The sequence below is a fragment of the Cyprinus carpio genome, chromosome B18 (genome assembly GCF_018340385.1).
Source record: "Cyprinus carpio isolate SPL01 chromosome B18, ASM1834038v1, whole genome shotgun sequence".
Taxonomy (NCBI): Eukaryota; Metazoa; Chordata; class Actinopteri; order Cypriniformes; family Cyprinidae; genus Cyprinus; species Cyprinus carpio.
The window spans coordinates 17,066,256-17,089,302 of NC_056614.1; the positions used below are offsets into that span (position 1 = coordinate 17,066,256).

Genomic DNA, 23,047 nt, shown 5'->3' on the forward strand with positions numbered 1-23,047 from the left:
CACAAATGCATGGGGAAGTCTTAAAATAAGCAAAATAAGAGATTAATAATGATTTTTATTCTTGGTCCTCATCTGGTCAGACACTTACAGTATCATGTATTGCTTTGAGTTTCTTAAGCAAGTTCTTGAGCCATTCAAAGTAAACCTGCCTGTATTAAGTTAATAACATCATCCATGCTGTTAAAAACCAACAAAATGAAAATTTAACTGCTGTTTCTTGAAATCCATAGACTACAGATTGTTCAGTTGGAGTATGGTGACCTTTAAGAGAACTCAGAAGTTCATTTGACTCCTCTTTTTGGTGTATTTTTTCCAGTTTCATCAGCAGTCACTCAGGCTCCTCTACACATTTTAACACAACCATCATCACTGAGCCTGTGCAAGCTGCTCTCTGCGCTCTGCACTGCAAAAGAACCTCAGTTTCCGTGGCAACAGTCTCACTTCCACAGACATTGCCTCATATTCCTCATTGTCAATGTCATAAAAGCCGGCACCCTCCTGTGGACAGGAGAAGAAAAGTAATAGATCATAATGGCTGCATCACAGTTTAGATTAATGGATGATTACAAATAACTTTTTCAAATAATATACTGACCTCTGGGAGATTGAGACTAGCAGCACTGGCCTCTATCTGCGAAGCATCTTCTATGTTCTCCATCGGGTTCAATACTTTCTTAGTTCTGAATGATATAAAGTAATATTCATTCATACCCAAAAATCTAGAAAGGTTCTAATGGCAAATTTATTTAAGTTCACTGAAGTTCAGCAGACAAAAAAGTGCAACTGATTAATCAGCATGAGGTAAATTTTCCATTTCTCCTTTCACAAGCAGTTTTGTGAATGACACTCACCCTTCAGTGATGAACTGACCAACTGTGAGGGAGTCTGAGTCCAGCGTTATCACCATAGAATCGTCCTCACGCTGAAGACAGTAAACGATACAAGTCAGGACAAATTCTATTGAATTTATATTACATGCATTCTCATGAAGAGCATCTATTATGTCAGCACTCACTCTCTTGACAGGGTTCTTATTGTGTGTGCTAACTGTGAGCTCCAATGTGGAAATGTCTTTACTCTCCCATCGCTCTGGCTCAGGCTCTTTTGCTAGCTCTACCAACAGAAAAGGTATTAAACATGAATTAAATATTAGACATCCTTTAGTCACACCCAGTGGACTGCTGGCTGAACGTATGATTCATAAAACACACAAAATGGAAAAGTCACCGTGTTTACAATTGTAACAACAAGCACTTATCAGGATCAGCTAAATGCTGGATTGAAGTTCAAAGCATAGACTATTGAGGACTAAAGACATTGCTCTTTATGTTTTATAAATGATTTATGTTTTGAACGTGCTTTGAGACAATATTAGAATGCTAATATCCATAAACTATATTCTATATGATGAAATGTCTATAAAAGTGATAAAACACCTTCTATAGGAGGGTTCCAGTAGTTGTTGAGTCTGCGGTAGATGCGGTAGAGGAGGTTCGGCCGGGGTGGTATTTCAGTGGGAAGGTCAGGTGGACGAGGTACAGGAGCCAGATAGGAGAGGGAGGCCTGGTGAGTCTGGGGCCACTGCTGTAAGAGAGAAGATATTGTGATCAATCCAATACTAACTCACATGAAGGCCTTAATAGTTGATGAAACTGAGCTATCAATGACATTGAAGTACTCCTTTAAAAACAATGTAAAGCACTCACCTTAAGGCTACTAAACCAATGTGCTGCTCTTGTTTTCAAGGGGCCAAGGTACCAATATCTTAAAGGAAAAATTCACATTAGAAATACACATTTGCATTTTGTATTTATGCTGTGAATAATAAAAAAAAAATGATAAGCATACTTGCTGATAGAAGAAGCGACGTCTCTGAATGCACCCCAACGTAAGCCAAACAGAGCAAACACTGGCTGCTCCTTCTCACTCTAAAAACAGAAATTACACAATCAACTCTGTGTGAAAAAAAGCTGACAATCCTTAATGAGTTCTTTTTCAAAATGCCTATCAAATTTACTTTTATCTGCAGAACATCTAGTGGAACCGTTTCTCCTTTCAGTATTGACAGGGTTGCAGAGGTAATGTGCCTGAAAAACCAGAAATAGATGACATCGGATCATAATACACTTTTCTACATTTTGGCAAAAAAAAATTTGAAAAGTGAAGTCCTCAAACTTACTGTACTTTGTTGTCAGAAACCAGATGTAGACTCTGACTCAAAGAGTTACTGGAACCCAGAGGAATGAAACCGATTGGAATTTTACTGAAGGTCTCCTGTGGTTACAGTAGTTCAAATTCAGAAAACTCTGGAATGTGCAATAACTTAATATAGCTTCATAACTTAAACCAAACAGTTTTATTACTAGTAAATACCTCATCAGCTCTGCGCAGTAGGCCAGTTATCACCTGTGTAAAAATATTAACACATGCAAACATTTAAATATGGTAAAATTGTCAGAAATATATATTTTCTTAAAGAATCCCACTTTATAAAGATACTATTGTACCTCCTGTAATGTCCCATCACCTCCAGCAATGATCAGCATATCTGTTTGATCCATCAATTCCATGAGCTTTTTTGCCTGGCCTTCATAATCAGTCTGTTACAGGCAATTGAGCAACAAATCACAAATTATTAATACACTAAAATACATACAAAAAGAACCTGTAAAAAAGGACCCTAGCACTTAAATAAATAAAGAATGTTACCTTCACAATTTTGACCTCCACACCAGCTAAGTGTAAAATGGGAGCTGCATTCTTCTCAAACAACCTATTAGCTTTTCTGCAGAGAAAATATAACTATAACACAAACAAACTCACACAGCTAAAACAAACAAAATTTATGGCACAGTGAGGACCATGTGTATAATCATACCCATTACAGGCAGCAGGATTTAGAATGACTATGGCTTTCTTCAGATGCTCCTGAGGTCCAATTAACTCATGACCAAATGCCTGGAAATCACATACAATATATTTACCTGTAATGAACCTTCGAGTATTGAGTATCAGGGTCATTACAGTTAACTAAAACTATAACTAATATATATATATATATATATATATATATATATATATAAACTGGATTTTTATTTATTTATTTAACTTACTTCATTTCAACTAGCTGCCAAAGCAACAGTTCTCATTTTCATTTAGTTTAACCTGATGTACTAAAATAACTAAACTGAAATAAAAAAAAAAAAAAAAAAAAAAAAAAACTAAAACAAATATTAAAATAACATTCATGAGCACGTTGTTTTCAAACTACATATTCCTTACCCTGGCCTCTATACACGCTTCTCGTCGCAGGACATTGTCACTGTGAAAAAAGTACGAGAATTAATAAGTACAGCAAAGGAGTTGGCAGACAGACAGACAAGACAGATAGATAGAAATCAGTCAAATATGTAACAATAACACAAACCAGTGCTTTCCATACAGCCAGTGTCCTCCATATGACAGCACACACACAGCAAATGTGGATTTTTTCCAGTGATTTCTTAATGTCCGAAACACTTTCACTACTCGAGCCATTATTCTGAATTACTGTATATCAACTGTCTTTTTAGATATCCCAGTGAAGGTACACTATTGCATGTCGAAACGCAACAAAAATTGAGTGTAGCTCTTCACCGTTGACATTCCACCGTTCTCTCAAAGCATGACCGGTGCAACAACTATAATCCTCCTCAAGGGCACTATACGTTCCGAATCAATTTTGTCGTAAAATGTGAATATTTTGTACTTTACCTTTGCAATAAAAGTTATTATATATATCTCAAATAATTATGTAGTCGTTCTATATTTTAATAGTTCAATACTATTTCTGTTCGTTACGAATTCAAAGTGACTGGCTCTTCTGTACAGAGTGGGACTGAATTTAGAGACGGACCGATTCCAGTGCATGCTCTGTAATATATAAACAGACATGACAACCAATCCGCCATACACTTTTGTCAGTAAGCACAATTATTATTTTTTACATTATAAACATTTGAATGTTTATTATTAAGTTGAAAATAACCAGAGGAAGAGTCAAGCATATCATTTTAGTTATCCATCGAGCTGATTTGACAGCTATGGAGGTTGAAAGGTTTTCAAGACTCTTGAGCTCCTGCAAGAAGAGAGAGAAGCTGAATTAGAAAAAACACGGTGAATGATACATATATATCTCTGTCCTACACTTGTATCTAGATAGCTATTTATTTCCACTACCCAAATGTATTCAGCTATGAGGAACGTCTTGTTTAAATATTCTTTGTATTGTCAGAAAATGGTAGGAGAATTTATCTCCCAAGAATCTACAGCACAGTGGAGTGTACCTGCTGAAACTTCAGATCGCAAGCCAGCATACTGGCATCTATGGCAGACTCCTGGTAGTTTCTGAACCCAGGAAAAGTATAGGAAGCTCAGTTCTGCCCAGCAACACCTTTGTACCCGGTGAGACATTCTTATCTACTGAAGTACTTGATTTCATACAATACTGACCAATGGAGCCACTTCACACATTTGAACTCAAATATTATTTACTATCTTTTGCAGAGGATCAGGGTCAGCCATCTCAGGTTCAGGTGTGGTGACGCGTGTTATTCAAGCATCACTGACGGTGGCTTTTGATGACATGCAAGATTGTATGAACTTGGACAGAGATGGACTTTATAATCTAATGAAGCTGGCAAATGATGTGACCTACAGGAGACTCTCAAGGTATGTGCGTTTATCAGTCCATACAGCTAGTATCATTAAATATTAGTTTTTTTCTCTAAAAAATTTTGTCTCTACTTTTTAGGATTTTAAAAAATTAGCTTGATGAAATATGCTCTACATGCACAGGTTTATTCATTCAGTTATTGTTTTATACATGTAATTATGTGAATGAAATTGTTGTTGCATTCATGACGTATTTCTTACTTGCAGTGCCTTGAAGTCTTTAAATGGGTATGGCAATGGTCCTGCATCTCACCTGATCGGTGTCCTCTTTGGTTACTCAGAACCAGGGATATTATCACATCAGCGTAAGCATATACACGGAGTGGCATGTGAAAGAAATCTAAAATACAGCATTGTACAAAACCCTCGTACAATGGGGTCTTAAGTCTGTTTGTATTTCTTTTACTGCAGATGCACTGGAATTTAGCAACACTGGGTTAGATAATTCTCAGAAAGAGGCTGTGTCCTTTGCGATATCTCAAAAAGATGTTGCAATCATACATGAACGACCAGGAACTGGCAAAACCACTACAGTTGTTGAAGTAATCCTGCAGGCAATAAAACAGGAACAAAAGGTAAGCAAGATATCAAACTCTTAATTTGGTTAATTAAGGTATAAATTATTTGATGTAGTATAGATGCAGTATTGTAGTGAACATCTAAGTAAATGTTAACAGGTCCTTTGCTGTGCTCCTTCCAATGTGGCTGTTGATAACTTGGTGGAGCGCCTGGCAAAGAGCAAGGTCAAGATCTTAAGATTGGGTCACCCAGCCTGTCTTCTCGAGTCGATTCAGAAGCACTCGCTGGATGCAGTCCTTGCACACAGTGACAACACCAACATCATTTCTGATATTTCGCAAGGACATGGACAAAGCTTCTGTAAGATTTTGTTTTATCATAATTGTTTTGAGCTGCTCGTTCAAGTAGTACATTTAGGTGGAACAAAAAGTGTTTCAGCTACGCTATTTATTTCAAAGAACAATATCAGAAGCACTTTTTTTAAAATAAAACGTTTCACAAAAATGTCTATTTAAATTAATATTAATAAATATATTGTTATAACAAAATAAATATAATATACAGTATATAATATTAAATGTATTATATATATGACTTATTTACTTAAGATGTGTTTACATATCAGTTGCCACTCTATAGCTGCCAATAATGTCTTAAGGTCCTTGCACACTGAGTCCGAAATTTTCTGTAATGAAACGTTGCTTTTTAACGTTTTAAGATCAAAGCTCTGTAGTTGGTTTAATTGTAGGGAGCAAAACATGCAATACAGAAATGATTGAGAGATTTGATACTCACATTTAAAATGATTTTTCTAAAAGTGATATATGGATAATCAAGTTAAGTTGCTTCAGTTCAGTAAGTGTTCATCTTAAATATTAATATAATATGAAATCAGTAATTTCACAGCAAAAATACATGTGTACCACAACCAGAAATGGACCTTTTACTTGCTAAAAAGTATGAACTATCAGTTCGAGAGAAGGCACGTGTGGAAAACTGTGTTCAACAGGTTTTTGAGGAAAGTTTTTGACATGTTGATAATTTAGAGACCATATAAACTTTCATATCCAATATGACACGGAATTCTATAGTATTTACATATGTGTTGGGGCCTTGTTGTAATAGTCAAAATGTAAAAAATAAATAAATGCAATAACAGAATGAAATGAAGAAGGGTTCGAGACAAAGGCCAACGGAGCAATCTGAGACGGGAAATTGGGGAACTGCGGCGAGAGCTAAAGAACAGGGAGGAAACAGCTATCACTCAGATCCTGAAGAGAGCCCATGTTATTCTAGCAACTTACACTGGTAAGTAAACCTTTCTTAGCAGTCATCAGTTTTATTATGCGATATGTTTGTTTGTTTATGCCTGATTTAAACTCAGATATGATTGATTTGCGTAATATAGGAGCCTCTGATGATGGTCCTCTCAAAAATGTTCCTAATGATCATTTTGAGCTGGTGGTGATAGATGAGTGTGCTCAGGCTCTAGAGAGCAGCTGTTGGATCGCTCTGCTCAAAGCACGCAAGTGCATACTGGCTGGGGATTACAAACAGCTGCCACCAACCATCAAATCACAGAGGTATGAAGGAAAAGGAATATATCCTACGGTTGTGAAATATTTGGTTTATGGTATCTATACTTGATGACCTCTTAAAGTTTTCTTTTCATGATATAACTATCAATATACATGATATGTTTGGTCAGTATTTCAGATTATTAACGTTTTTCACTTACATGAATTGCATGAATGTTTAGTTGAAATGTACTCTCATAATAATAATAATAATAATAATAATAATAATAATAATAATAATATGTTATCTAATGTAATAAATGTTATTTATATCTTTCACAGTGCTGCATCTAAAGGCCTGTCTGTCAGCTTAATGGAGAGGCTGATAAAGAAATATGGAGACTCAGTTGTTTGAATGTTGACCACTCAGTACCGTATGAATAGTGCCATCATGCAGTGGGCTAGGCTTCAGAGCAGATGTATGAGGGCAAACTAATCACACACACTACAGTGGAGAAATGCTTGCTTAGGTATGTAATATAAAATATGTGAAAAACATTTTAATTTTGCAATGTTGGCCAAGTACATTGTTTGAGGGGGATTCTATAAAGTTTTTTCAACTGATATTTTTTATTTTATTTTACAGTACCAGTCCAAAGTTTTGGGGTGAGTTGCTATGATAATAATAAGAAAAGTTTCTTGAGCAGCAAGATGCATCCTAGGTTAGCATAAGAGACTTCTTTCAAACCTTCCCCAAACTTTTGAATGGTAGCGTACATTTTAAGTCTGCTAGCAACCTCTATATAGAGAGAAAGATCAATTTGAAGATAACTGATTGCATCTTTAACAGAAAACCTGGCAGGTGTTGCTGATGTTGAGGAAATCAGAATTCCTCTTCTGCTCATTGAAACTGCAAGCTGTGGCCTGAATGAAATGGAGGACACAGATGAGCAGTCCAAAGGAAATCAAGGTTGATATCAGCTCCAAACACAATATTAGTGCTTAATTAAGCTATGAGATGTCTTCTGAATGATTTTTATTCTCTAATGCTCCACAGGAGAGGAAAACATTGTGGCTCTTCATATAAAACCTCTTACTGAGGCTGGAGTTCAAGTCAAGGACATTGTGATTATTGCACCCTTTAATCTAAAAATGTAAAAGAGCACGTTTTTATATACATGCCTGCAAAGCAATGACTTCCCTGCTGTTTCAGTATAAATATTAGTCATGCATTAAAAATAATGTGATTTTGTCTGTTTAAGGTGGATCTTTTGAGACAGAAACTTTCTCATAAACATACAGAGCTGTAAATCAAGTCTGTTGATGGCTTCCAGGGCAGAAAGAAGGAAGCAGTGGTGTTGTCATTAGTCAGGTCCAACAGGAAGGGTATGCCAGAGTTTGTGCTTTTAGTAAATTCAGCTTGGCTGACTTAAATATAATTTTTTTCATCATTTATACACCCTCTTGTTATTCCAAACCTGTATGTGAACATAAGGAATTATCTCACATATACTCCAAAGGTGAGGTTGGATTTCTTGCTGAAGACAGAAGGATCGATGTGGCTGTGACTCGTGCCAGACACCAGCTTGTGTGATTCTCAGACTGTTCGAAACCATGACTTCCTCAAATCCCTAGTGTCTTAACATGGAGAGGTTCGTATTGCCTTTGAGTACCTGGAAGACTGTGTGGTGCAGAATTACATCTGTGACGAAAAGAACAAACAGATCAACAGCAAAGACGCTGCATCTACAAAACAGAAGCCCAAGAACCATGACAAGATAACAGAACAAGAACAGAAGAAAAGTGCAAACAACAAAAGCCTGCATTTGGTGCGAATGCACCGGGAGCAGGAGAAACGACAGGAACCGGATCCCAATGCAAGTAAAAGCCAGTCTGTTAAGAAACCAAAAGGAACTTCTAAAGGTTTGTGTTTTATATCCCAATTTCTTTCATTCTGTTACACTGCATAGTCGATACGTGTTTCTTTCATAGGAAACATTAAGATAAAAGCAGAAGCCACAGATATAGCTGCAGGTGCTATGCCAGATGACGATTTTGATGTTCTTATTGATGCTGTGGTTAAAGCTGACAGCTTTTGTGGTTTTGTGAAGTGCAAAGCCAGTATCCTGACACTAGGGCAGCTATGCCTTTACTTTAACAGACAATACTGTCCGAGTCACCATATACCTGAGGTAACTTGCTTTTTATTTTATATTACAGGGGTCATATCATGAAGACCAAAATTTTGCTTTATATTTTTTAAATAAGTGTTCATTTTAATATGAAAGTAGACTGTAGTTTTCAATGACTTTTACAGTCGTGATGTAATACAGAGCAAGCTGGTTAGATGCTATTATTCATAAAAACACTCAGTGTTAGAATTAAGTGGCTCAAGTTCTTCTTAACAATGTTCCTGACCATTTCAAGTTCTCATTTCACGAGTGAAAAGGGTGTTGACATCGGCTTTTTAAAGGCATGCTAACAAAAAATTAAAATATATTTAAGTCATTAAATAGTCATTAAAATATATTATAAAATAAAATAAAAAATGTATGATATGACATAAAGTATTGATGATGAAATAAAGTATTGTATTTTTTTTTTTAGGTGCACAGATGTGGAGACAAGGCAAAAGCTCTGGAGGATAAGTAAAGAAGGTGTGCTTTATGCAGGAAGTGGACAGAAGGACAAATCAATAGATCCAAATAAAAAAGCATATCTGCAGAGAAAACTAGACTCTAAACTCAAAGATATGGCATCTCAAACAAAAACTAAAGCCAAAGACGAAGAGAACTGACATTCTAGGAGACACTAGATCAATCTGATGTTGTTTAATTTAAATCTGATGGTTATTTACTTGAAAAATATGTATAGAAAGATTTCTATGCTTTAAATGTGGGCTTCACCAACATTTTGGTTATTATGAGATCCTGAACAAGGCTGGGAACAGCTGCTGTTTATTATAGATCCACACTGGCATGGTTAAATGGCAAGCAAATCACAAATACCAGCCATACTGGCACTGTGACTGAAAAGTGGGTTTCTGAATGACTCTGGTTGTGCTTAAAATACCCACCCTAATGCTAGTCTGAAATCCCTGTACACGATTTATGTCTTGCAGAATTGTTGTTGGGAGCTTAAGTAGTTCCTCCACTGTGTCTCTTAGTGATTTGTGCATTGATTATTTTGTCATATGTAATCTCCCTGTTATCTCATAAAGCTCTGAAGAGCACAGGCAGAGCAGAGTTTTGGCTTGGGTCCATTTAATGCTGGATTTAATATATTTAGTCTACATACAGCATATGCTCATGTAGCTTGATATATCTGTCCACAAAGGCACATAAGAGACTAAGGTGGCATTGTGAGCTCCATGGATGCAGTTAGTGGAGGATTTGCACAGTGAACACATCAGGAGTACTTCAGGTGACAATGTTTCTAATAGCCACAAGTCATAAGACAAAAAAATTATGTGTAACAAATTTTGACAGTTTGGTCTTTATGAAATGCTTTTAAATTTTACCTTCAAGGCACTTTGAGCTATTAAAATGTTTCAGAATTTCTTGCAGAATGTGTCACTGAATATTAAATTAAAAACATAAATGTTATTTTTGTGTTGGTTGGTTGTGGTCCGGTTTGATCAGCTTTCCTTGTACAATGCACATTTTAAGGTTGTGTCAGAAAAAGACTTTTAAAATGTTATCTGCTTATAATGGAAGAATTCATTTATTAGTTTAAGAGCATGGTCTGATTGAAACATTTGAGTTAACAGAATTGCAGTATTTGTAATACTGTAAGTACAGTAGTAGTTCTCTTTGGCTGTCCTGTGTGACTTCCAGATGACTCAGGTAGATGATACTCTGTGCTTGAAATGCTTAGCCCTAAAAATAGCTCTGCAATGTTCTGAATCAGGAATAAACGTTTAGCTGAAGTAAATAGTTACAAAATGGAAATATCCTTAAAGGAATATGAAACATGCTGTGGGTTTGCATTGGTTTTCTCATTTCACAAGAAGGGCTCAGCTAAATTTCAACTAAAGTGTAAACTTTTTTGTGTGTGCAGTGATGCATGAACACAGCATAAATCATTTTATGGTCTGAGTGAAAATAACAAATATGAGTATAGTAAAAAAAAAGTGAGTGAGACAACAAATCTGTTTCAAAAGATGTAATCACAATTTTAAATACTAGCAAAAACAGGTAAGCTTCCAAAACTCAAACATAATAATATACATACTAACATAGTTTATGCTGATTTAAGCAGATAGTACAAAAATACTGTATTACAGCAATAGGAAATTTATGATGATCACCTTTAAAAAATAATTGTAAATTAAAATTCTAGATGCAAACTTACTTTGTATTAATTAATAAATTAATTTTGTTTTTATTTTGGGTGAAATGTGACTTTTTTGTTGTTGTTTTTTTAGAAATTCGCAGATCAATTAATGTTTTGTAGTTGTTGCATGTTCAAATTAATGTAGTGTTTTTGTGCCCCATTATCTGTGTATTAAAATGCACAGATTCTAAGTGTGTTCCCCTCCTTTATCCCAGTTGCAAAATAAGGAAAGATTCTCTCAGTAAACTTATCTTTAAATGTGTAAATACTGCCACCATCTGCAGAATCAGAAAAGGAAACCTTTCCTTTATCATAGTCCAGTTCAACTGTGATTATCTGTGGGGTTTTTTTCAGGGTTAGTCGTGTGCGGGGAGAGGTTTGAGCCCAGTAGGATTCCTCATTGTTTGAAATTACCCAGAAACCCTCTTTGGGGTTGAGAAAAACTGCAGTCTTCCTCTTTATTGATTCTCGTGCCACCCCAATGTACCATTCTTTGCTGTATGCCACCTCTACAAACCAGCGCTGCTTTCCTGAATCGAAGCTGTTAGCAGCGAGTACTGCCATGCGGCTTGTGCAGCGTTCAGGGTTATCAGGAAGCTGCTGTTTTTTCCCATAACTGATGCTGGTGAGTTCATCACTGATGATCAAGTTTGGGTGTGCCGTGTTTGGATTGAAATTGACAGAGGCTGGAATGATAACAGAAAGCAAAACCTAACTCATGATTTTGCATAGACCTAGCAAGGTATTGATTACTAATTATTTTAGATGGAACTGTAATTATTTTACAGAAGGAACTGTAAAGAATCTGTTGTAAATTATAAATGATATTTACACATTTTAACACTAAAACACATATTAAGATCTCAAGTTTGAATACAGGGAAATGCTAATGAGATTTGAGAGCTATGACACAAAGATATTATATTCAAAATACTTGAAATATAGTGCAAAAGTCGCATGGACTAGCCCCTGGTCCCTATAGCTTACTTTTGTAAAGGAAGGGGTAGTTTGGGGACAATTACGCAAATTACCTCATTTTATGCTACATGTGATAAATAAAAAGTCATACTGAGTACATCATGAGAAAATGATGACAGACTTAAAAAGTGTTATAAAGGACTTGATGTACAGTTGTGTACTTACAGTGGTGTACATCATTTTCCATTCTTTTCCAGGCCCCATGCTTTAATGAACCAAGGTACTGAAGCGCATCTATAAGTGCCTTTTTTGGAAATTCTGTTTCAGGAGCAGTGTAGCTAGTCCTGCAATAAAATCATGATTTGTTTAATTATTTTTGTGTGAAAAGAAAAAACTGACAGACTGCGTAAATTAAAACTTTAAATTAAAAACCACTGTGTACAGTACCGTTTTATTGCCTCCTTACATTCCTGTAGGTAGAGAAAATGTAAAGGTAAAGGCTTAATTGTAATCATTTGAAACACTCTTTATTTATTTATTTCGGATAAGGCCAAATAGGAAACCTTAAAGGTTTTGTAAAAGTTTTTTTTAATGAAATACTATGCACAAAATTATTCTATTTATCCTAATCACTGAACTGTATGTTTAGTCACAAAGAAAAATTAATTTAATGCTTTACCTGTCAATTATTTTGTGCGTACACATTGCATTTATGATATTGTAGGATGCAATATAGGCTATTCGGGATTTCTTACATCAACAACGGCTTTTTTTAAAAAAAGTGAGAGACAGCGCTAATGAAAATGAACATCTCCGTTTACCTCGAGACTGCAGGCGCTCGTGCGCGAGACATAAAAAACAGCAAGACGCGACGTATGGTTTACATCGAAAAACAGTTTAAAACCAGCACAATTAAAACGCTTTATGTGTAAACCAGCTGTTACACAGCCAAACATGATAAAGAAATACGAAGAGAGGAAAATAAGAAGAACAATGAGTTTTCATCAACGCAGTGAGCTGAGGTAAAAAGTTACCAACGGCTAACATGGCATACCTTTACGTAAAAATAATGTTTTAAATGCACATTGACCTTTAAAAATGTGAGACTATCCGCTATTTTGATGGGCTCTATGTATCTGATGATGTCAGAGAGCTCTTCAATGCTCTTATTGACCTCCTGCAGTTTCTCTCTCACCATCGCGGTCTTCTTCTCTCTCTCATTTTTAAGTACAAAGAGTCGAGCTGCCTCCTCCTCCCTCAGGATTATATGTAACTTTTCATACTCTTGTTTTACTTCTGCAGCAATTTCGGCAGCTTGTTTCTGTAAATTAGAATAAAAATGAATTGGATTTGATAATCCTAAAAGGATTCAAGTTTAAGTTGAGGAACTGTATGGGCATGTAGTTCACCTGTATATATGTTTCCAGTTCCACCAAGCTCTCCTGTAACTTTTCAAAGGTGGTTAGTTGTTTTTTCAAAGGATTGTACCTATTTGTGAGCTCTTTCTGTGGGGTATGTGTATGTAAAAGGCATTTATATACAAATCCCAGAGAACTTTGACAAGTTGTACAGATTCACACTCTAGTTTATATCTGTTCATATCTAACTACAAATCACATAAGACTCATTTTTATACAGGTTAACATGTTTCCTTACCATTATGTCTGATGCCGCATCAGCTATCGGGCAGTACTCATGATTTTTGTGACTCCTTGATGAAGTGCAAGCAATGCAGATAAGTTCTGCATCTTTCCGACAAAAAAGCTTCAATTGCTCATTGTGTATTGAGCAACGTTCCACCGATTTTGCCATGAACTGCTCCGGGTTCTTTTTGAAGACATCCGAGGCTAACTTTAGAGCCATATTGATTGGAGGCCTGGTTGAGTGCTCTGTACGGCGGCACAGAGGACATTGCCGTGTTCCCATATGGTCCCAGTGTGTCTGAATGCAGGTTTTGCAGAAGCTATGCTTGCAACTCAGTATGATGGGGGTGTCAAAAACCTCACAGCACACAGAACACTGTAGATCCTCCATCGAGAAAGAAGATTCTTGAGCCATCGGTGCTGAATTCGCAGATCCAAAAGTCTTTCACAGGTGTTTGGAATACTTGCAAGCTAAAACTAAAATGCAGTGTGACTGGGATAGACCGGTTTGACCTGATTTCGAAACTTTACAGAAAACTTGACAGAAATGTCACTGTGTTACTCTGAGGAGGACATGTATTTTCATAATTATAGCTTGGGACTTTTGTTCATGATGAGTCATGCCGTGGTTTAATTAAAAAGACATTCTTCATCAGAAAACAAGCTGCAAAAATGGCTTTTATTGAATATTTACAAGAAAAAGTCGATTGAATATATATTTATATACAGGACTTCTCTTAATTAAACAATGTGTTCAGTCTCATTTCCAGGAGATTCTGCTGCATAAACATGTAAGTATTGAGAGGGACAAATGTGGAGAGGTAGTTATGACCTGCTGTCAACCAGGATGTGAAGCAGCTTTATACAGCATGCAGTTAGTAAACAGGGAGATCAGCTTAGAATAGAAGGACAAAGTTACTATAAAAATGAAAGTGAGGTAAAAGAGAAATAAATAAGCAGCATTTTTACATATTGCTCCCATATATTAATAAGTTCAACAATTAGAGATCTCCATGTCATGTTGTTTTATTTATTTCTAAGAATAAGCCTGATCACATCCAGCATTAAACGTTGCAAACTCTTTTAAATTGCAAATGCTTATTATGCTTGTGGCGAGAGCTAACAAAATGTATTATATTTTATAAAATGTCTTTGGATGTGTTTAATTTGTATTTTATTATTTAGTTATGGAATAGTTAAAGTGGCAAAAAGAAGATCCACTTATAAAAGTAGGAGTCAGAAGGAACATGCACAAGACATCAGATTATATCTGAAGTCCTTACAAAGTAAAATGAGAAATCAATTTAGCAGTTTTTAAAAGTTTAGAGAATTGCTAGTTAGTCATTAACAAAATATGAATATTCATCAAATAATCAAAGATGATGATTAAAAAAATATATGAAAATCAATCATCAATTGATCATACATATGGCAATTTGATTATATGTATTTTTGACTGAAAAATGAAATGAAAGTGCCCACAAAGAAATAAGGATAAAACATTTGGGCTATTCTGATTGAACATACTCAAATACTTTAGTGCTATACATGCTGGAAAAAGTTATTTTTGTTGCAAATGCTCATTTGTAAATCTCTGAATATTTAAAAAAATAAATAAATAAAAAATAAACCTTATGATTAAGGAGATTAATCATAAGGTTTTAAAGCTGATATCAGCAAACTATACTTCAAACTGCACATACTATAAATGAAAAAATAAATGATTTTTCACATTTTGTAGATTCAACATAAAAATAAATGAAATTAGCTGTTATCAGAAACGTAGTAATGTTGTGTGTACTGTATAAGGTTCTTATTAAAATACATAAATAATTGTCATATATAATTAACAAAATGCATAATTGGTCAAGTTAATAAGTTGAACACATGCCCCTGTTACTTCAGAATATTACAGTTCACTAACAGGAGGCAGTTAGAGACATTTGAGTTTACTACAAGCTCAAAACAAACCTCAAACAAATTCAAACAGAACAGCATCTCCCAGCATATCTTATACAGCTGACAGAGAACTACTTTATCTTTTTAAAATTACATTGATTGTAGCATTCATGAATTATTTACACAATCTAAAGAAATTGATTAGAGCTTGAAACTTGATTGAAAATCACTTAGAAAGTTATAAATGATTTAAATATACATGCTTTGTTCTGTTCAGCTGTGATAATAGAACAATAATGTCCATTAGGAAACCATGTGCTATGTAAAGCTCTCACCTTGTTGATGAATATCCTCACTGACAGGATAGCAATGCTGCATGGTCCAATCAAAGGCTGTTTTTCTGTCTTAAACCAATGCAGTATTATAAGGTCAGTTCAGTGTAATATCTGTTGTCTTTCATGACGTCTCTGTGTTGAACTATTACTCCATGTCCTGTCATTTCCACATTATTCCCAGTTGCCATAAAGACAGGATGGAAATACCGGAAGCCCTCCTTTTGTCCAGTTAGAAAGCTTCCTGAAAGAAGGCCCTGGAACTTCTGCTCCCAGACGGGTCACTGTGATGGGATTCAACCATTTTGTCCAAGGCAGGAGTGCAATCTCATACAAAACCCAGCTTCATTGAAGAACGATGGCATTTTGGGCAACCCTTTGTGCCGTTTGTCTGCAGACACCTGCATGCGTGAAAAGAACATAGTGAGCAACATAGATAGTTGGTGGCTACAGAGAGTAATAAACACACAAATACATACTTGAGGTGGAAAATGTGAGAGCAGGGCAAAGCCTGCAGCTGCTGGTTCCTCTCTCCGATAGACTCCCCACACATGCCACAGTAGAGCTCTAGCTCTTCCACACACTGCAGGAACTTCACCACCTGCTCTCTCAACTCCTCCTGCTGCTCCTTACAGCGGTAGATGCCTTCACACAGACTGTGCACCTTCAGGATACACAGCTGGAAGAGAAGTCCAGAAGATATTCAAATACAACGCTAATGCTAATACTATTAGAGAACATCTTCTGATGTCATTAAAGCTCCACTACTTCAGAAGCAGTGTTGAAAAGGAGATGTTTGTCTCTTATTCTAAAACAGATCCATCACCTTGTTTCCAATCGCCTTGGCCAGATCATGCGCTCTTTGCAATGAGTCCAAAGCCTGTGACAGTATTCAAATTAAAAAGAAATAATAAATAAACCAATGCCATTTAATATATATAAAATGTGTCGATCACAAATGTACATCTAGACAATAAAGGAAATAAAGTTTCCAAAAGGGGCTTTCATTGCGATGCAATAGAAGAACCATTGTGGGTTCCCCAAAGAACATTTCTGTGAATAGTTCTTAAAACAGCCATTTTCCTTTTCTTAGTGTGAAGAATATTTTTATTGTTTAATAGAAACGTTCAGTGGGTGTTAAAGCTTATTCATTGAATGATAGATGCCAATAAATAATCTTTATTTTTAGGGAAACTACACAATCAAATCAGTTTCCTGACCTTATCGTATTCCTTCTGCAGAATCCAGCACTTCCCCACACCTACGTAGATGGATGCTTGTCCAAGGCGGTTGCCGATTTCTGACATTATGCACATGGAGGACTCGTAGCGAGGGAAGGCTTTCTGTATTAAAGGTGAGCACACAAAGACAAGCATTATTGATATAAGCAACACATATGACATGCTTGGCTGACTATTTTGCAATAGAACTCTAATAAATCATAAAAAGAATCTTGGTTATGGCTGTTGCAATTAATTTTGAAGTGTAATAATGCATATTTAAAATAAAATGCATATTTTGTTTTTGCACCATTGAATATTGTAGCTAATTACAGACAGCTTATTTCAAATGTGTAATAAAAAATAATTGACAATTATGAGTTCGGTCATAACATGTGAAGCACTATTCTGCAATACTGTGTAAGTGAAACTGTACAACAGTTATGTGCTAAATGCACTAGTAATAGCAATAAACTGGAAAAAAGCACTAGAACTTACATCAACATCTTTCTGACAGCGATGAATATCGGCAAAGTTAAGCAGACACAATGCCTGAAGGGGCCGATCTCCATGCTGCAGTGCAATCTTCATTGATTCCTGAGAGACATAAGATCAATATTATATACGTGTTGTCCTGTCCTCCACAGCAAACATTTCTTTTAAATTGTAATAATATTTTACAATATTACTGTATTTTTGATCAAATAAATGCAGCCTTGATGAGAATAAGAGGGTTCTTAAAAAAAGAAATCAAAATTATTCCAAACTTTTGACTGGTAGTGTATGAACCAACAACCCCCATTCATCCAATATACAAAACTGAGAAGTTGCGCAACAGCTGGAACATGGCCTGCATTAATCCCCGCTTGCAGACAGTACATTGTGACGCACACAATCCAAAGCAATGACTGGCTGTGATATTTCTCTCCTTGTCATTAGCGAGGAGCTAAGGGTAAGCTCTGCTCTTCATTAACACTCCTCTCAGACGGCACCTCAGCAGGATGGACTCCGGACTGGCGTATTTTTATCAGCCATAGTAAAGGGGGCTGGTTGAGGGGGCTGGCACAAATAGTCCTACAAATAACTGCACCTGTCAGTTGTGCCACGGCCCGAGCAGCAGACAGAGGCCAGGGTTACACCAAGGGGACTGATAAATATGATCAACATGCGGCATCCTGGGGGATTAAGGTGATGCTGCCTTAAATTTATCCAGGTGACCATTGACACAAGCTGTTTCCACATAAAGATTGCCTTATTTGTTTTTGGTGCATCTACATTAGTCATTTAAAAATGGTTGATGTATCATAATTAGATGTTTGTACCTCACAGCATTCCATTGCATCTGCTAAGCGCATCAGCTTCCTGTAGGCCACCGACATATGGTACTGGCTCATGGCACGGTACTTGAGACTCCAACCCTTACCATAGTCATTCACCAGTTCAGCTGCTTTGCAAGGAAAGAAGAGTGCTTTCTCATAATCCTGCAACAGAGCAAAATATGCAGATATGGACACTTATTAGAAGCATAAAACAAGCTGCACATAAAGCATAGGATATGGTCTTTAAAGAATGTTTATACAAAACAGCAAGCAAATATTTCCACAAATTACTCGACAAAGTCTGACTGATGCATTTACTGGTATGATATTTCAAGTCAAAGCATAAATGCGTCATTTAAACAATTATACATATGAATATGAAAGAGTATGTAAATGAGAATGCTCAAAGAAACCAACCACTCAAAGCTGATCATTTCCCCTGTGGCAGGGAGATACAGCTCTGCTACAGCTAAAAGAGGCTGTCTTATTATTGCCCCTAGTAGTGCTAACATTCTTCCCATGCCTCTCCATCACATACTTATTACAGCAGGCCTTCCTGGGAATCCAGGGGATTTGCTCTCTTCAAATCTCTGGTGTCAAGGTGAGTACAAATGCCTATATCTAGCCATTGAATACATTGTACATAACATGTAGGCAGTTTGTTAGTAATGTAAAAACTGTGTTACTCTGTCACTTAAATAGAATTTAAAATGACTGCAGGCCAAAGGGACATTAAACAAATACTTTGTATACAGTATACAATGACTCTGACACATACTTTATTTCAGTTAATATATACACTACAGTTCAAAAGTTTGGGGTCAGAAACCTTTTTTAAACAAATACTTTTATTTAGCAAGGGTGCATTAAATTGATCAAAAGTCACAGTAAGGCTTTTACATTGTTTCAGATTATTTCTATTTCAAATAAATGCTGTTCTTATTAACTTTGTTAATCAAAATCTCCAAATAATCCTACAATAATCATGGATTCCACAAAAATATTAACCAGCAAAACTATTTTTAACAGTGATCACTAAATCAGAATATCAGAATGATTTCTGAAGGATCACGTGACACTGAAGACTGGAGTAATGGCTGCTGAAAAATCAGCTTTGCCATCACAGGAATAAATAACATTTTAAAATATATTGAAACAGAAAGCAGTTGACGAGAAACCTTTTGATCAAATAAATGCAGTCATGACACTTTAGAAAAAGACTTCTTTCTAAAACATGAAAAAATCTTACTGACCCCAGACTTTTGAACGGTAGTACCAGCATACTGCTAGATCTCATGATCTTAAAAAACAGATATAAAAAACTTTTAAACTATTTATGATTTTTTTAATATGAATTGAGTTTTAATCGATGAGTTGATAGTGAAGGAAAAGTAGCCAACAAGTGCCCAGCATACTTGTGATCTCCTTTAATACTGTTTAAAAAGCATCCTAAAACACACCTAATGAATTTGGTTAAGAGAATGTGTACAGAGATGTAATCCAGACAGAGTTGTGACAGCTTTTAAAGAAGCTTAAGTATAAGAATTTTAATGTTATTTCTTTGGTGTGATGACTTGAGTAAGTGTGCCGCATGCAAAAAAACAAAAAAAAAAACAAGCCCAAATTACATGTGTATGTATTGTTTCTCAAACCTTAAGTAGGTTTTAATAGTCATACCTTAAGCTGAATGTAGAAGTTGCCCAAACTACAACAGACCCGGCACTCCAGCATCTTGTCATCATTGTTGTGAGCATATCGCAGGGCCTTCTCATAACTCACTAAGGCCTTTTGGAAAACGCTAAGGCCCAGATAGGCATTGCCCATGCTCAAACACACTTGCCCATTGAGCTGTAGGCTTACAGTGGTGCCCTGCATGTTTAAGCAGGTCTCACAATATGAGACCGTCTTCTGGAATTCACAAAGCTTCTCATTGCTGCGTGCCAGGTTCAGGTAGCCCTCTGTCAGGTAGTCCGGATCCTCCATCTCTCTGGCTGTGTTTATCTGAGCTAGAGAGTACTAATGGATGGTTGCATATACATAGGGACAGAGAACAATAGAAATGAATTCATTGATAAAACTATTTCAGAGAAATCTAAAACTACATATAGTTAGCATTCAAGTGGTGTTCCCCATCCTGTTGCAACCTGATATAATGCTATACAAGGCAAAAGACTACTGTTAAAATTGTCTTCATACCACAATAGATATCAAGCATACTTTATTATTATCATGTGAGAACTACAGTTGTTTAAACACATCATAGTGCAAATTAAGTCTTAGCTGAACTCCGGAAAGCAGGTCCCTCTGCAAGGAGGTTTGTGTCAACAAGATGCTCGGTGCTGAGGATCAAATTGCATGCGGCTCTCCTTACCATCCATGTAATTATGGAAGTTACATATTATATGCATGTTCCGCATTATTCAAATTGGTATATATTTCAGTAAGTCAGAAACCTTCGTCACTGAGGTTACAGACAAATTAGTGCAAATCATATGCATATCATATATAAAAGATATCAAATTTAAAAGGGATAGTTTATTTATTCAACCTCATTTTGTTTCAAACCTGTATGACTGACTTTCTTGTGTGGATTGTGGAACACAAAAATGTCAGTGGGGTCCAATGTTTATATATGGATAAAACAAAAGTTTCTCAGTTTTCAAAATTGTCTCCATTTTTGTTTTCCAAAGAGGAAATCAAGTCATACAAGTTTGGAACAACATAAAAATGATCCTTTAACAGTTCACTCCACATGTCAGTTGACGGTATACATATGTATCAACATTTTTGACAAACAGTGAAAAAATATCAGTGTAAAGGAGCAGGAGGATGACTGCTTAAGTGGCTATTACCTGTAGCATCTCCTTGTATTTCCCCATTTCCGAATGTGCTGTGATCAGACAACCTAAAACTCGAAACTTCCCCCCAGGATCAGATGTCTTCCTTAACACTTTCATCCAGACATATAAAGCCTTTTCTGTGTCATTTGACTGATAAAGCTTCAGTCCCTTCTCAATCTGCTGTTTGGTTTGGTCCTGACCCATTTCTGCTACAAAGTCCCTCATAAAAATAACCATCCGTTTGGCTCTTCGGCCCACTGGAGAAGCGCAAGTGTACAGTTTTTTGTCTTTCACCGTCACCGCACCAAAACAAAAGACGTGTTAGTGAAAATCCACCCCGGAGATCTGTACCCAATTGCGTCACTGATCCACAACTCTCAGCTTTGGGTGCAAAGAGATGTTGAAGAAACTGGATCCACAGGTTGCACAGTCTTCAGAGTCCAAATCTCCATTGCTCATCACTTTGAAGAATCACAAAATCAGGATATCTTGACATTAAAGACTCAACTTCAGTCACTCCAGAAAGCCTGGAAAGAAAGTTGAAGGAAAAAAAATGTGACACTAAAGTAATAAGCCTCAATCCAAGGTGCTGGCAATGATCTCCCAGAATATCTACTCCTCCACACCCGAGGGGGAGGAATTCTCTGTACACTCATCCCCCCCACAAACCACCCCTTCATCTTTCTCTTCCCTCCCACTGCAGTGCTGGCGCTACAGCAGATGGCCTTGTCACTCTGGACCATGTGTCTCTGCTGGAATCCAGCTTCAGCCTCTGAAAAGATCCAAGGTCACAAAAGACGCTTATCTGTTGATCTTCATACCAAGAGTAGTGCTGTTCACTTCCACATCCACACACCGTCAAGAGGCTCAAGCACCACAACTGTGAAAGACCCTTAAGAAAGAACAACTTTAGGAAATACTCAGTCCCGAGGTTTGGACATCATGTGAACAAGTCTAAAAACAGCCAGATATTTCACAACGGTGAAGCATAGCGAGTCAATGGTCCACATAGAGGGTGGCAGTTCCTGTGGGTGGGCCTTGTTAAGCTGCTCTGTGTGCCACCTCCCAGCCCCCCAGCCTTGGTGTCAGCAACTGATGCTTAGAATAGTTCACAAACTCTGACATGGTATTTGTCTTGAGTTACAGTACCGCTGCTTCTTGAAACACATCAATGGGATCGAATTGTCGGGTTCTCAACTGAACCTGGCTTTCTTCGGCCCTTCCTGCCCCCTTTACACCCAACTTCATGGATACAAATAGGGAGTATTTACCGCCTTGCCATTCACAAGATGGCTCGTCTTTCCAAAGATAAACATCTGGTGGTTGTAAGTCACGTCTTTGTTATAACACAATTCCTGAACTGCTAAAACACTGCCTCAGCACATTTTGGGGAAACCGAAATATATTCCTTGAAATAAATACTTGTGTAGCTTCTAGCTTTCAAGTCTATTTTAAAACAGAGTAAGAAAAAAGAAAAACCGCTTACAAATCTTTTATTGTGTTTTTGTTCCCACAAAAAAGAAAATGCCATCATTTACTCACCCTCATGTTGTACCAAACCAGTATGACTTTCTTCTGCGAAACACAAAAAAGCAGCATTGGACATCACTTACTTTCATTGTATGGACAAAAATAAAACATATCTTCTTTTGCTGTCTGCAGAAGAAAGACAGTCATTCAGGTTCAGAACGACAAGAAGGAGAGGATGACATCATCATAACTGTTAGGAAAAGGGGAAAACATGAAATACCTAACTTATTTTTAGCTTTTAATTCAAGAGAATGTTGACCAA

The 23,047-nt window shown here is 36.5% G+C and overlaps 3 protein-coding genes and 1 pseudogene across 3 annotated transcripts; 1 reads left to right on the forward strand and 3 right to left on the reverse strand.

Annotated features, from left to right (window-relative positions):
* Positions 1–35: 35 nt before the first annotated feature.
* LOC109109972 (acylglycerol kinase, mitochondrial) lies at positions 36–3,690 on the reverse strand. Its single transcript, XM_019123011.2, has 15 exons — positions 3,428–3,690; positions 3,283–3,322; positions 2,879–2,958; positions 2,710–2,785; positions 2,508–2,600; positions 2,374–2,406; positions 2,180–2,274; positions 2,018–2,087; positions 1,849–1,928; positions 1,707–1,764; positions 1,437–1,584; positions 1,016–1,113; positions 852–922; positions 596–680; positions 36–498 (listed from the first exon to the last, which is right to left on the reverse strand). Exons 1-15 carry the CDS (start codon positions 3,535–3,537, stop codon positions 367–369), a joined length of 1,269 nt encoding a protein of 422 aa, XP_018978556.1. The 5' UTR covers positions 3,538–3,690; the 3' UTR covers positions 36–366.
* A 403-nt stretch (positions 3,691–4,093) lies between these two features.
* Positions 4,094–10,354, forward strand: LOC109110489 (annotated as a pseudogene).
* A 12-nt stretch (positions 10,355–10,366) lies between these two features.
* LOC109109971 (zinc-binding protein A33-like) lies at positions 10,367–14,189 on the reverse strand. The gene is made up of 6 exons (XM_042744087.1): positions 13,659–14,189; positions 13,412–13,507; positions 13,093–13,323; positions 12,450–12,472; positions 12,228–12,346; positions 10,367–11,770 (listed from the first exon to the last, which is right to left on the reverse strand). The coding sequence occupies exons 1-6, from the start codon at positions 14,058–14,060 to the stop codon at positions 11,256–11,258; spliced, it is 1,386 nt and encodes a 461-aa protein (XP_042600021.1). The 5' UTR covers positions 14,061–14,189; the 3' UTR covers positions 10,367–11,255.
* A 121-nt stretch (positions 14,190–14,310) lies between these two features.
* LOC109109988 (43 kDa receptor-associated protein of the synapse-like) lies at positions 14,311–22,908 on the reverse strand. The gene is made up of 8 exons (XM_042744088.1): positions 21,268–22,908; positions 20,093–20,431; positions 18,419–18,577; positions 17,595–17,693; positions 17,097–17,219; positions 16,703–16,756; positions 16,356–16,555; positions 14,311–16,277 (listed from the first exon to the last, which is right to left on the reverse strand). Exons 1-8 carry the CDS (start codon positions 21,490–21,492, stop codon positions 16,205–16,207), a joined length of 1,272 nt encoding a protein of 423 aa, XP_042600022.1. The 5' UTR covers positions 21,493–22,908; the 3' UTR covers positions 14,311–16,204.
* Positions 22,909–23,047: the final 139 nt, after the last annotated feature.